The sequence below is a fragment of the Diadema antillarum genome, unplaced genomic scaffold (assembly GCF_040938485.1).
Source record: "Diadema antillarum isolate AM-2024a unplaced genomic scaffold, OU_Dant_1.0 seq00001410_RagTag, whole genome shotgun sequence".
NCBI lineage: Eukaryota > Metazoa > Echinodermata > Echinoidea > Diadematoida > Diadematidae > Diadema > Diadema antillarum.
The window spans coordinates 375,720-388,065 of record NW_027272164.1 but is presented as its reverse complement, the minus strand read 5'-3'; the positions used below and the strand labels follow the sequence as shown (position 1 = coordinate 388,065).

Genomic DNA, 12,346 nt, shown 5'->3' with positions numbered 1-12,346 from the left:
ATAAAGTCATCAAATGAATCGGAAAACAGAATGCAAATCGAAACTGTGTAATATATTGCCATGATCGCATATATACAATTATATGTAATCATATTGTCATTTTGCGATGTACTTTTATCTCAAAATCTATCTATATCTGTCCACATAATTTTATTGTATCATCTCAGTTATTTATCTTTCTATCTGTTTCATAGCAGTACCATCATTATGCACAAACAAACAAGCCAGAACTTACACCAATTGATAAACAGACAAATTGTTGAATCATAATAACATGATATTTATGCACCTCTTTTTTTTTGTTCCCCAAGAAATTTAATTACATAAAAGCAAATTCAGTCTTCTGATATCTCAAGTTAGGGATGCCAGTCCTTTACGATACAATAATTGCACTTTTATGTGCCGGTCATAACATTATGTCCCCTGTCTGAACTATACACTGCAAGCTGCAGTGGCAAGTCCTGCCAGTAAAACTACAACTACAGAATACACGTCTGTGTTTCAAGGGTAATAATGAAGCTTCTATGCCTAACACTCATCCTTCATTGCACTTCCCTGTAATTCTATCTACGTAAAAATCACGAGAAACTCAAGTCATCAATATTTTTTTTTCTTGGTCGGCATACGTCATGCGTGTAAACACAATCATTGTTCCAGCGTCCTTATTCCAGCTCTGAGGTAAGAAAGTTAAATAAGTTAGCACATATTAGCATGCTTTTTTATTCACAATGACAATCTGGAATCGAGTCATAAATACTTGAAAGATTTAGGATATTAGTTGCCGCACCTTACTTTGTCGCTATACAGCTTAATCAATGATAACTATGAGAGCATTACGTAACTGTGGTCCCAACGCAACGATGATCATAGTATTTGCTTTGTACGTCTTAGCAAACGACTGTCAAATATGGCCTATATCCTAGATACACAAAGCGTGCAAGTTTACGCGTTTTTGAGGAACAGTTTGCTAAAGGATGGCTTACTAATAACAAATCCGAGTATATCAATACTGAAGCATACGCGTGTTTCTTCAAGATAAAATACACTGGCCAAAAACATCGACATAGATATGTTTAATGGAATACTGTTATACAGACATACAAATCGAAAGTAAAACCTTTAAGAGAAGGGGGAGGACAAGAACAAAGGTCAATGTTATGAGTATGTACTGAGATGGACTTACCATCTTGGCAAGATAACTGGATTGATACCTAGAGCTGCGAAGCGTCGCGAAGTGAGCTTTGAGCAGACGTTTGGTTATCAACTGATGAAAACGCACTCTCGTTCGCGGTTTTTTATGCCGCCGCCACACCAGCGCCTGTGGGGGGCATGCGCAGTCGAACAGTTGTGCGTCCTTTTTCTCCTCATCTGCTCAATTGTCCCCAAAATGGTGAAAGTGTTTCTGGCATTCCCGTTCTCATCCGATGCTGACTCACTGAAAATGCGCACAGGTGTCACTTATTCGGATATTGTTGCTCATCCTGAATGAGTTTACTGAACGCTTTACCCTTAAAAACCAACAACAAACAAACCTAATGTATCTAGAGTAAAATTCATCATAATGTCTGTTGTCTTTATTCCTCAGAGAAAGCAGTGATTTCAACCCACGGTGTTTCGTTGGAAATGTGCCACATTGGTCAACTCATATCTATGAGACTTTTAATGTTGATTTTTTTTTGATGATCCATGGTTCCCATGCTATCTGATATACCGTATTGTCCTACCATGTACCCTACCATATTATAGGTATTGTTAAATACACAAAATGTGAACAATAGTTTTATCGAAATTGTTTCAAGAATAAACCGTCTGCGGTTATGGTTTATTGAAAAAGTTAGTGATATCTCATAATATTTGTGACTTTATTGCAAATTTTTTATAGGGTAGGATACTTTATGATGCATATCACCAAATGTGGTAAATCGAACATTCTTTTAATCACTGCTCCCAATGGTAAACAGTGGCTTTAATGTCTTCGAATACATCGCTCCTTCCCTCTCTCTCCCTCTCCATCTATTCTCCCATTTCCTCTGTCTAAAATATTCATATCTGGCTCCATCTACATGTGCATTGCATTACACGTGCCTTCACAGAATAGATAACATGTTCCGCTATCAGCAATATTCCATACAATTGTATATATCACTTTCTCGTCGCTTTCAACGCTCTACACTTCTAATATGGCTAATAGTCTCTGTTGGTTTGATCTTGAATGTATCGATTGATCTAGGCTTTTTGTTTTTAGTTGTCTCGTCTCTTTACTTCTATTTCTGTTTCCTCCCTTTCCCCTCTTCCACTTCTTTTTTTTTCATCCCGCACACTTGTAGTTAAATTTCCACCTATCTTTTTTTCTCCTGTGAGGTTCCCACATTGTACAAGCATAGTCTTTTGAGTGGGTACCTCCACTTTTTTTCGCAGAATGTATAAATATGTTTGTATGAAAAATGCCTCATTTTGTAATGACTACTGACAAATGTTATTTTTTGCTATCTACGTATCATTCCTTCAAACGCATGTCGAATTTGTACTTTTTGTACATTCTGTTGAAAGAAGTGAAAATAAGACCTTTGAATTGAATTGAATTGTATGTGCAAAAGTCCACACGCTATAGCTAACTTCATCTCCATGTGATAATAATAATAATAATAATAATAATAATAATCTGTTATCTTTGAATTTAAATTTGAAATCAAATTTGAATTTGAATTGAATTTGGAATTATGATTTGTTTTACGTGGCCGGTGAGGGAGACATCAATACCTATATACTTGCTGAATAGACTTCCATTTCTCTATCTTTCTGTCTCCCTTTTTATTATCTCTCGTATTTTCTCTTTTTTCAGTCAATATCCGGCCCAATCGAGTCCCCCTCTGTCCCCCTCTCTCACTCTACTCACGGTGATAGCAGCAGACCGTACTATGGGACTAATGGAGGTGAGATATTCGTGTAGCGGTAATGACATGTTTTATTCAGTACACGCTTTATTCGCCTCCCAAACGAGGAATATTTAATGAGGCATAGATGGCCTGACATATGCATCACATTGTACTGATAATCGTCGTGTTTGTACACGGGAAATATGTGGACATGTCACAGAATTCAATGATATCGTGTATTGGCAATTGGATGGCAGTGCTTGTTAATTCTTATAAGTCCATAATATGGACATTCACTATCAAAATATTATACAATACATAAATGTATATATATATATATATATATATATGTATATACATATATATATATATATATACACACACACACATATATATATATATATATATATATATATATATATATATATATGTGTGTGTGTGTGTACATACTGATGTACAAAGAAGTAGGTCGTAAAGAATAAAAAAAAAAACAGCTACAAACTGTTTAGGAATATTACTTATCAGTAGTATTCGACCAGTGCATACATGTATATGCTGCTCGAATGCGCGTGATAGATTGGGAACAGGCTAAACTTTTTCTGCATACTCATGTCGATAAACAACGGCATTCATTCACGAAATTACTAGTCAAGAAGTGTATTTCTTTGTATTGTTTCACCTGTAACACACACTTCACGACATGTCACGAGGGTACCATTATAACACCCCTCCCCCTTTCAAGGAAAAAATGACGGGTACTAGGAAAGAATGTAATTTTTTCAATGTTAAGAATCAGAACCTGACGTAATCCTACAACATTATTATTACTTTTTTTTGGCTTGTTTTTTTCTTGGGGGGGGGCGCTGGGGAATTCAGCTACCATAATTTCAAAGGTATTTCCATAATTTGCGCACATTTCATGGTAGCTACACAAGTTAAACTTGAATTATGCGGTGATGTTTCTCTTGAATGAAAACTCTCCTGGAATTCTTTCGTGATTCTTAGCCAAAACATGTGCTTCACATGAGTTGCTGTTGTGCATCTGCTTGCCAAACGCCACACCGCATCCTCCGCAGATGTCACGTGTGGTTTCACATGACACTGATACCTAAGATTTGCCATCATTTTTTTTTTTTTGGTAATGAAACTTGTGCTATTTTGTTTGTGCTTACTCTAGTCTCCACATTGACAATCAACTTGAAAACGGAGTGTCGACTTTCCCTTCAAGAACAAAGGACGGATACACTGATGGGTAACAAAAATTAACAACCGGCAAGTCGTAAACTTGTATATAGGATGTATGCAGACACGCATGGACTAGAATGCCTTATAACATATAGAGAAGTGTTCTTTCGTGAGCACTGTAATACATACGGACACAAGATGTGGAATATCATTATGTATGTTGCATGTGCTGTCGCTCAAGCCAATGAAGTATAGGTGTTGAAATGTTCGTGTGTCACGCACGAATCGCGTCGTAATATCATGGTACGAAGGTCGCACGCAGCAGGGGCAGTTACCCCCCCCCCCCCCCTCCACCCTCCCTTGCTCTTATCACTAGTATGAATTAATACTAGACCCTTTTTGAAAGTAAAACAGAAGTGTGATATAAAGGCCATCTTGAATAATGAAATATTAATGAAGAAGCCGTCATCAAAATCAAGCTTCCGCTTAAAGGCATTATTTACCATTTGCAGATGAAAAAAAAAAATCTAGCTTGTATAATGCTTGAAAATAGCTCTAAAAACAAATGTGAGTTAGGGATAGAAATAACCAATGTAACATGTTTATAAGTATAATCAATGTTAAGTATTGTTAAACATGCAAAATGTGAACATGAGTTGTAATAAAATTGTTTCTAGAATAAACCGTCTACAGTTATGGTTTATCGAGAAAAATAGTGATATCTCCATATATTTTAGACTTTATAGCAAAATTCATATACAGTATGTAGGTTGTTTTATGATATAACTGACCTACACATATGCATCAAATGTGATAACTCGAACGTCTATTAAATAAGTACTCCCTATGGTAGACAGTACCTTTAATAGAGATGACGGTCTCCCGCATTTTGTTCGTAATAGTTTGACTGAAGAATCAACGATTTTAGAATTGTTCGAACAAATTATTCTAACGTTTAATTTACTTTTTTGATTCACTTTGTAAAAAATGCAGAAATCAATTCAAACTAGATCTGTCGTCCTTAGGACATGATACATATATGGTATAAGTTTGATATTGATAGTTGAAGGATTTTTTTTTTTTAGTTAACCTCTGCACAAGATTTGAGGAGAAAGAAATAAAGAAGAAGAAGACTAAAGACAAGATAATTCGTACAGATACAGAAGGTGATCCGAGAGGACACTCGGATCACCTAATCAAATAGGCCTATACTATAATGAAAGACTGCGAAAATATGAGGTATAGTGAGGATAAAGGGAAAAACTTTTGATCCCCCCCCCCCCCACCAAGATATCATGGTCATAATACCACAGCACCCACCTCCCATGATTTCGTATATATCAGTGCCTCTTCAACTCTGCGCTTTTGTAAGTTGGAATAGAAGTCGACATGCTCACTCCATTTCTTTTGTAATCAGCAAAGTTTTATTTCACAGCGCGGTTGAAGTTCACCCTTCACTTTAAGCGCGATCAGAGTCAAAGCCGGCGCGCTCCTTATGTCGCAAATTACTGTGATAATGAAGTCGATGGATATTCCAGGCACATTGACTCTCAGTATAAAAACAAGTCTGTCGCGGCTGGTTCATGAACTATACATTAATTTGTTAAAAACGTCAGGTCTAAAGACCACGGATCTAATTTCTTACCCATGCACGTCTTATCATTGTCATGTGTCTGTGTATGTCAAAGTTTACCTGCTACAGAAGACAACGTTGATTGAGGTGATAAGCTCGAGGTCAAATATGTGACACGTCTTCTACCACAACAAACAATTGCAGCAAAATATGCTTTAAATAAATAATCCTACTAATTATTTCTTATACTAACCTACTAATCATATCCCAACATTACGGACCCATTTGTACTGCGAATTGTACTGATGCATCATTTCCCATTACATTTTTTTTTTCCATAAAAAAGGTTTAGGAACAATTCCCTAGTCTTTACAGATTAAACACGAACCAGGCTATACATCACTTACTGCATGTGTATGGCCATAGGAAGTAATATGTACGGAGTAACATTCATGACAGCCTGGTAGCAAGGCTAAAATATTCATATTTGCCATGCACACATCAATGCCATGTACGACCGCAGAGCAGTCCGTGTCTTGTGAATTTCACACTGCTGTTGGCTTAAAGGCATAACAAACGATAAAGCAAGCGACGAAGGGGCGCACTCGACGACATACTAGTACACAGAGAGTGAGGGCAGCGCCCATATCAGACGACGTCGTGTCGGAGCTATGAGTCATCGTCGCTGGTCACGTGACGTCTGAGAGCGAAACGTGACGGGTTAGATAGTCTGAGCGGCAGGGCTTCGTAGTCATGACAACCAGCTGCTCCCTTCATCGCAGGGAAGTACATCAGATAATGAATAGTTATGTGTGACATACATTTGTGGGTAGATTTGCTATGGTATGAAATCATGCGATGTCATGACAAGGTTTGATATGATTCACTGTGATCCGACATGGTTTGATACGACAATGCTTATTATCAGTTTTTTTATTCTTTTTAATGAGATTTCCGTGTGCATTCTTTAAAACCTTGTCAAGAAATTTAGTAATTTCTTTCCGCGAGTGTTGACATCACGTAATGAGCGACTCAAGCATGAGGGAGCTAGAAACCAACTGCATGCTATCGCTCGGTGGTTAGTCAGAGAGATAGGTATATACCTTCAAACCTGCCTTAGCGGCCACCTGTCTGTAGCGGCCACTGAAAAAATCCCCCCGAGAGAAAAGCCCTGTTAAAGACCCTGTGTGTAGCGGCCACCTGTCTAACGCGGTAGATTTTGACCTGTCTACAGCGGCCACAGACCCGATGGAGACTGTACACATGGGTGTCCGTGCTACTGAGCAACCGGTGATAAAGACCAACATAGGTTACATTGTCCAATGCATGAAACACGCGGGGCATACGCATACATGTACATGTAATTACTTTCAGATGTATACAACGATGATACACGTACATATAGGCAATGCAAACAAAGTTGGATTACCTGTCTATAGCGGCCACCTGTCTATAACGGTCATTTTTTCCGTTTCCCTTGGGTTGCCGCTATAGACAGGTTTGACTGTACGTGGACATAGTGTAATGCGCAGACAGATGGACAACAAGAGAAAGAAATGGTGGGAAGAATAAGAGAGGGAGAGAAAGAAGGCGAGAGAATTGAAGACTCATCTTTCATGCTTCTCCGTATATTGTTGTGTATGTGGAATACGAAAAATAAAATTCTTTAAAAAAAAAACGGTAGAAAAAAAATTGCCTCTGACGAAGATTCTTCAGATAGCTAATACTCAGACTCAGAAAAAAAAAAGATTTGAAACACAAAAAGAAAAACTATCGGTTTTAAAACTAATCAATATCATAACTGGCATCATCCAGCTAATATTCATATACACTGAGACTCGGAGTTTTCTGTGGTATGGGAGTGATTTAATTAGTCTGGTACATAGTTGCTGGTCGATGAGGCGTGTTGAACTCTACCTGACGAAAATCTGTCTTGTTGTCACAATATCACAATGCAAAATTTGTTTCCTTATACATTGTACTGACTTTTGCATCAGAAGAAAGTCCCGTTGCACTAATGTATAATGATTGCGGAATCATAGTCTTAAAACCATACCGCTTACATGCCATTTCAATTCATTTATTGTTCTGTTTGTATCAAACAGGCCAACATGCACATTCGTCACCACTACACGTGTTGACCAATTTACCCATTTATCCAGTCATTCATTCGGCCTGCGTGTACGTTCATCTCAACACAATTCTCTCAATTCTCTCACTCGTTTGTGTCCTGTCAATCTCACTTTTTTTTTTTCTGTTAAGGACATTTTCTTGAAGGCTTGTGTCCACGGGTACGTCATCACTCACAATCGGTCTTGTCTTATGATAGTTTCGCCACTCCTCTGGTGTACACGTAGTCATCATGCACACAATAGATTCCCTCCACGGCTCACCACGCAGTTGCGTTGAAAAGAGGCATGATTTACCACACCTTTTCCAATCTTCACTAGCACAGCGCACTCCACCAACCAGCGGATAATGAAGACTCTTGAACAAGAGGCACACTCTAGCTACAATGACTATTTATAGAGATAGCTTTGGAAAGTGGTAAAAGATGCAATGACAAAACGACATCATGAAAGGTGTGCAAGCAAGGTACTGTGTATGTATTTCAGGTAGTCTCGATAAAAGAAGGCATACTACATTTTGTGTATAATGAACGTGATGAGCCTTGATGAAACAATTGCATCTGCATCCTTACAGCGCTTGACGGTAGATAGCAACTTCGTCGAACGATAACGCTGGAGACAACGTCCATGTCTTAAACGTGGAATTTTATTGATATTTGCTACTTAGATGTAAGAAATTATTGTCACTAAGATCAAATTATGACTATTGTTTTACCATTATATTAGAGACAGAGAAGGCAAATAGGCTTTATGACTCATCTCATGAAGTTGCACTTGAGGATATCTCTATAGATACTTGCTTTATTGCGATGAGGTGTTCTTTTGAAAGATGTGAGAATCTTTTGATTGCAAGTTCTCACTACAATGACGTGTTACGACTGACTTAGGACAGCAAAGGAGATTCTAGCGAGTTGTCTGGTTACGAGACCATAATCACGACATTTGAGTTGGTCTAATATTCGTCGCCCTCCTCCTCCTCTCCCTCACCCTCGACGGAGTCGACACCGACCTCCTCATAGTCCTTCTCCAGGGCAGCCAGATCCTCACGAGCCTCGGAGAACTCTCCCTCCTCCATACCCTCTCCCACGTACCAGTGGACGAAGGCACGCTTGGCGTACATCAGATCGAATTTGTGGTCCAGACGAGCCCAGGCCTCGGCGATGGCCGTGGTGTTGCTCAGCATGCACACGGCACGTTGAACTTTGGCCAGATCGCCACCAGGTACAACGGTCGGTGGCTGGTAGTTGATGCCGACCTTGAAACCAGTTGGGCACCAGTCGACGAACTGGATGGTGCGCTTGGTCTTGATGGTAGCGATGGCAGCGTTGACATCCTTGGGGACGACGTCACCACGGTACAGCAGACAGCAGGCCATGTACTTGCCGTGACGAGGATCGCACTTCACCATCTGATTGGCGGGCTCGAAGCAGGCGTTGGTGATCTCTGCAACGGTCAGCTGCTCATGGTAGGCCTTCTCGGCGGAGATGACGGGAGCGTAGGTGGCCAGAGGGAAGTGGATACGAGGGTAGGGCACCAAATTGGTCTGGAACTCCGTCAGGTCGACGTTGAGGGCACCATCGAATCGCAGGGAGGCGGTGATGGAGGACACAATCTGACCGATGAGACGGTTCAGGTTGGTGTAGGTTGGACGCTCGATGTCGAGGTTGCGCCGACAGATGTCGTAGATGGCCTCGTTGTCGACCATGAAGGCACAGTCGGAGTGCTCAAGAGTGGTGTGAGTGGTCAGGATGGAGTTGTATGGCTCGACAACAGCAGTGGAAACCTGAGGCGCAGGGTAGATGGCGAACTCGAGCTTGGACTTCTTTCCGTAGTCGACGGAGAGACGCTCCATGAGCAGTGAGGTGAAACCAGATCCGGTACCACCGCCGAAGCTGTGGAAGATGAGGAAGCCCTGAAGACCGGTGCACTGGTCAGCCAGCTTCCTGATCCTGTCGAGGACGAGATCGATGAGCTCTTTGCCGACGGTGTAGTGACCACGGGCGTAGTTGTTGGCGGCATCCTCTTTGCCAGTGATCAGCTGCTCAGGGTGGAACAGCTGGCGGTAGGTTCCGGTACGGACCTCATCTGCGAAGGCAATGGAAAAAAATAGACGAACCTTGTATCATTACAGTTTTCTATTAGAGACAGTAGACAACGTAGACGATTCACATACAACGTCTATTTCCGGAAATCAATGCTCATTCTTTGCCCACGAGAGGTGGTACTGAGGTAAGGTTAGATATTATTTGGTTTATTTTTCTTGACATTAGACCATTTCCGCTATTTGAAATACATACTTTGGTACTAGCTAAAATGAACAATTTAAATTTGAATTATGATAATATCATTATTACAAATGATATTTAAAAAAGGTCTATACCACCGACTACTATCGACTATCGAATGAACAATTTGAGAAATCATAGTAAATTTTGGTTATATCATAGTCTCAAAATATGTTTGAAATAAGTCCTTACCGACTACGGTTGGCTCGAGATCAACAAAGACAGCACGGGGAACGTGCTTGCCGGCTCCAGTCTCGCTGAAGAAGGTGTTGAAGGAGTCGTCACCTCCTCCGATGGTCTTGTCAGAAGGCATCTGACCATCGGGCTGGATGCCGTGCTCCAGACAGTACAACTCCCAGCATGCATTGCCGATCTGGACACCGGCTTGTCCGACGTGGATAGAAATACATTCACGCTGTAGGAAGAAAAGTCAGTGATATAAACGATTGTAATCGATGTCGACTTTGAGCAGTGTACAGGTAAAGACAAAAAGACATATCAAAATATCAGTATCAACTGGCAACTGAGGATTTTCAGCAGTTTCTTTAAGAACATCATTTCTGGTCCGGTTCTAAACCTTTAATAACCCTTCTTGGTATATCAGCTAAGCGTAATCATTGATGGTGTAAGGACCTTGCAGTATGTAATCCGAACCTGTAGAATTAATATTCCCTGACTGCAAGAAATTATTCATGCAGAGGAGGTAGTTGGGAAGATGTAGTGGTCCAACATATCAGTCATCATATGGCGCCCTCTATATTTGTGAGATAATAGGGAGGTGTCAATTCATAAAATCTGCTACTATAGCCTCCTTGTTTGAAACTAATAAAGAAAAGTGTCTTTCACAATACAAATCTAATACTTGTTTGCAACAAATTTTCTTTTCTACTCTTTTCACTTTCTGTACTCTAAGCTTTCATTTCTTTGTATCACTTTCTCTCATTCTCATACACTATCGCAATTGCACTCTACAAAACCCGAGTATTGTTAGAATTGCCATTTTATTTTCTTTCAAGTATCCTTCGTGGAGGTTCTCTGTTAATCTATTTGGGGAAAAAAAGAAATGAGGCTAATTACCTACACGTCAATATTCAAATATCTGACAATGACAAAAAGCACATGGCCCAAAATAGAAATGTTTCTTGTTTTCCTAGATATGACATCGCAATTACGAATCATAAGCGTTGCCTAGGAATAAAAAGAAAATAATTCAATTTTGATTTGATTTTAATGATTTTGTTGGAGTTATGTAAGGGTTTCAACCGTTATCAACGTCTTTCAAGTTTAAGAAAAAATGAACAAAGAACAAAACATCAGCAACATAAATGTTTATGACAATAGTCAGAAGAGCTTACTGAAGTTTAGCGATGCGCTCGAGCTGATTAATTAGCAGATGATAATAATGTTTTGAAGCTCGGCTACAAAGGTTGATGTGACTTTCTGCAATTTTCTACACTCACACACACACACATACACACACACACACACACACAGAACTTAAGAAGCACACACACACACACACACACCCACACACACACTGACACACACAGAACTTAAGCTTACACAATCACCAGTGATCACAAGTATCGTAATGTAAAAGGGTTGCTACCCAACGACATTGACGTACGTGAGGAGAACGCAAATGGAAGCCTGAAAATGAACTCTGGTTGTCATGACAACAATGAAGCAGTATGTGAAATATTCATTAAGCAGCTACTGTGCGTTCAAGCCAATTGGTTATTGTGTAAGCTGGTTCACAGAGGCTCGTTGACAGATATGCCAAAAAAAAAAAAAAATCTCGAAATTTTGAAAATACATATACAGGACCATCACTTGTCTATTAACTGTCAGACGTGTGTGTCCATCGTTACAATTTTTATCCTCATCTGTTTCACCCTTGGTTGCCTGTAGTATTGATACCTCTCCTCCTCCCCAACCCCACCCCCATGGATTGTTCAGTCTTCACCATCTCCATGCAGAAGAACATTCAAGCAAAAAAACTTCACATCAGTGACATCACATCACATCATTCACATCGACACCAATTCATCCTCAAAATTCATCAACATATTCATCAACGCAAATATGAAATCAAACATTTTGAAAATGATTAATAAAAAATCTCTTGAAATTTCGCGTTTCAAGTGCAATGAAGTAACGGGCAGACAACACAAAAGAAAATGGAAAAGCTTTCTGAAATTCATCACAGGCGGCACTTACCATTTTGGCTAGTTAAGGCAAGGGTGGTTCACAAAACTGCTCGCAACGTGCGATGAGCTGTAAGCAATCCGTGGTAAG

The 12,346-nt window shown here is 39.8% G+C and overlaps 1 protein-coding gene across 1 annotated transcript; it reads right to left on the bottom strand.

Annotated features, from left to right (window-relative positions):
• Positions 1–7,915: 7,915 nt before the first annotated feature.
• Positions 7,916–12,346, bottom strand: LOC139709134 (tubulin alpha-1D chain). The gene is made up of 3 exons (XM_071621095.1): positions 12,269–12,346; positions 10,241–10,463; positions 7,916–9,848 (listed from the first exon to the last, which is right to left on the bottom strand). Exons 1-3 carry the CDS (start codon positions 12,269–12,271, stop codon positions 8,716–8,718), a joined length of 1,359 nt encoding a protein of 452 aa, XP_071477196.1. The 5' UTR covers positions 12,272–12,346; the 3' UTR covers positions 7,916–8,715.